This window comes from Anarrhichthys ocellatus, unplaced genomic scaffold, assembly GCF_004355925.1.
Source record: "Anarrhichthys ocellatus isolate YVR2014 unplaced genomic scaffold, GSC_Weel_1.0 scaffold110, whole genome shotgun sequence".
Lineage (NCBI taxonomy): Eukaryota > Metazoa > Chordata > Actinopteri > Perciformes > Anarhichadidae > Anarrhichthys > Anarrhichthys ocellatus.
In genome coordinates, this window is record NW_022280140.1 from 822,849 (window position 1) to 823,786 (window position 938).

At 52.7% G+C, this 938-nt stretch overlaps 1 protein-coding gene across 6 annotated transcripts in view; it reads right to left on the minus strand.

Annotated features, from left to right (window-relative positions):
* Window positions 1–938, minus strand: part of LOC116399361 (chromodomain-helicase-DNA-binding protein 4-like) — a 29,352-nt gene that overhangs the window by 10,096 nt on the left and 18,318 nt on the right. For all 6 annotated transcript variants that reach the window (XM_031876473.1, XM_031876472.1, XM_031876467.1 and 3 more), the window contains exons 29-31: window positions 770–903; window positions 416–560; window positions 140–293 (exon numbers count right to left, since the gene is read on the minus strand). In XM_031876473.1, the coding sequence (XP_031732333.1) occupies window positions 140–293; window positions 416–560; window positions 770–903 (433 nt within the window). The remainder of the gene's footprint in view (window positions 1–139; window positions 294–415; window positions 561–769; window positions 904–938) is intronic.

Sequence of the window (938 nt, forward strand, 5' to 3'; positions counted from 1 at the left end):
GTGTGTGTGGGAGAGAGCGTGTGCGTGTGTGTGGGAGAGAGCGTGTGCGTGGGAGAGAGCGTGTGCGTGTGTGTGGGAGAGAGCGTGTGCGTGTGTGTGGGAGAGAGCGTGTGTGTGTCTGTGTGAGTGAGTGAGTTACCTGCAGCAGGTGTGTTGGGCTGCGTGTCAGCGGGGGTCCCGGTTGACGGGGTTTTCCCGGGCGACTCTGGCTGAGCCGCGGCCTTCTTGCTTTCCTCCAGCTCGGCCATCCAGGGCATCGACCACTGACCGTTCACATGCTCGAACTCCTGGACCTGGAACACGCGGAGCAACACACGACGACTCAAAACACAGACGCCTAAACTTCTGAAGACGTCGGTTCTAACGACATAACGGACACAATGCAGACAGAGCTGCGATGCGTCTTCTGTTGTACCTTCTTGCGGATGAGCGACATGACCCCGATGCGCGTGAGGACGTGTTGCCGTGATAATCCTTCTCTGGGGACGCCGTCGGCGAAGGTCTCGGCGCCGTCGGCTCCGGGCTCACAGAGGTGACGCATGAACAGAGAGACGTACGCCCTGAAGAAGACCATAGAAGAAGAAAAGTTTAACATGTTTAATCTCTGCATACAAGTTTTAATATACAAATAAAATAAGGAAGAAAACAAAGAAAAAGTTTGATGATTTAAAGAAAAGTACGTGTTGAAGTAAATAAATATAAACTCTTATTTTAAAGTCTTGAATTGGTATTATAAGTGACATTCTAACTATTTTACGTCGTTTCTTACTTGAACTCCTTCTCAGATTTCCCGCGCAGGTCTCGGACCAGCCACTGGGTGGTGAAGGCGTCTTGGGGGGGCATCCCATAACGCATCACTGCATTCAGGAAGGCCTTCCTCTGCCGAGAGTTGAAACCCAACACCTGGTGGGGGGAGGAGCCGGCAGACAGGGGGGGGG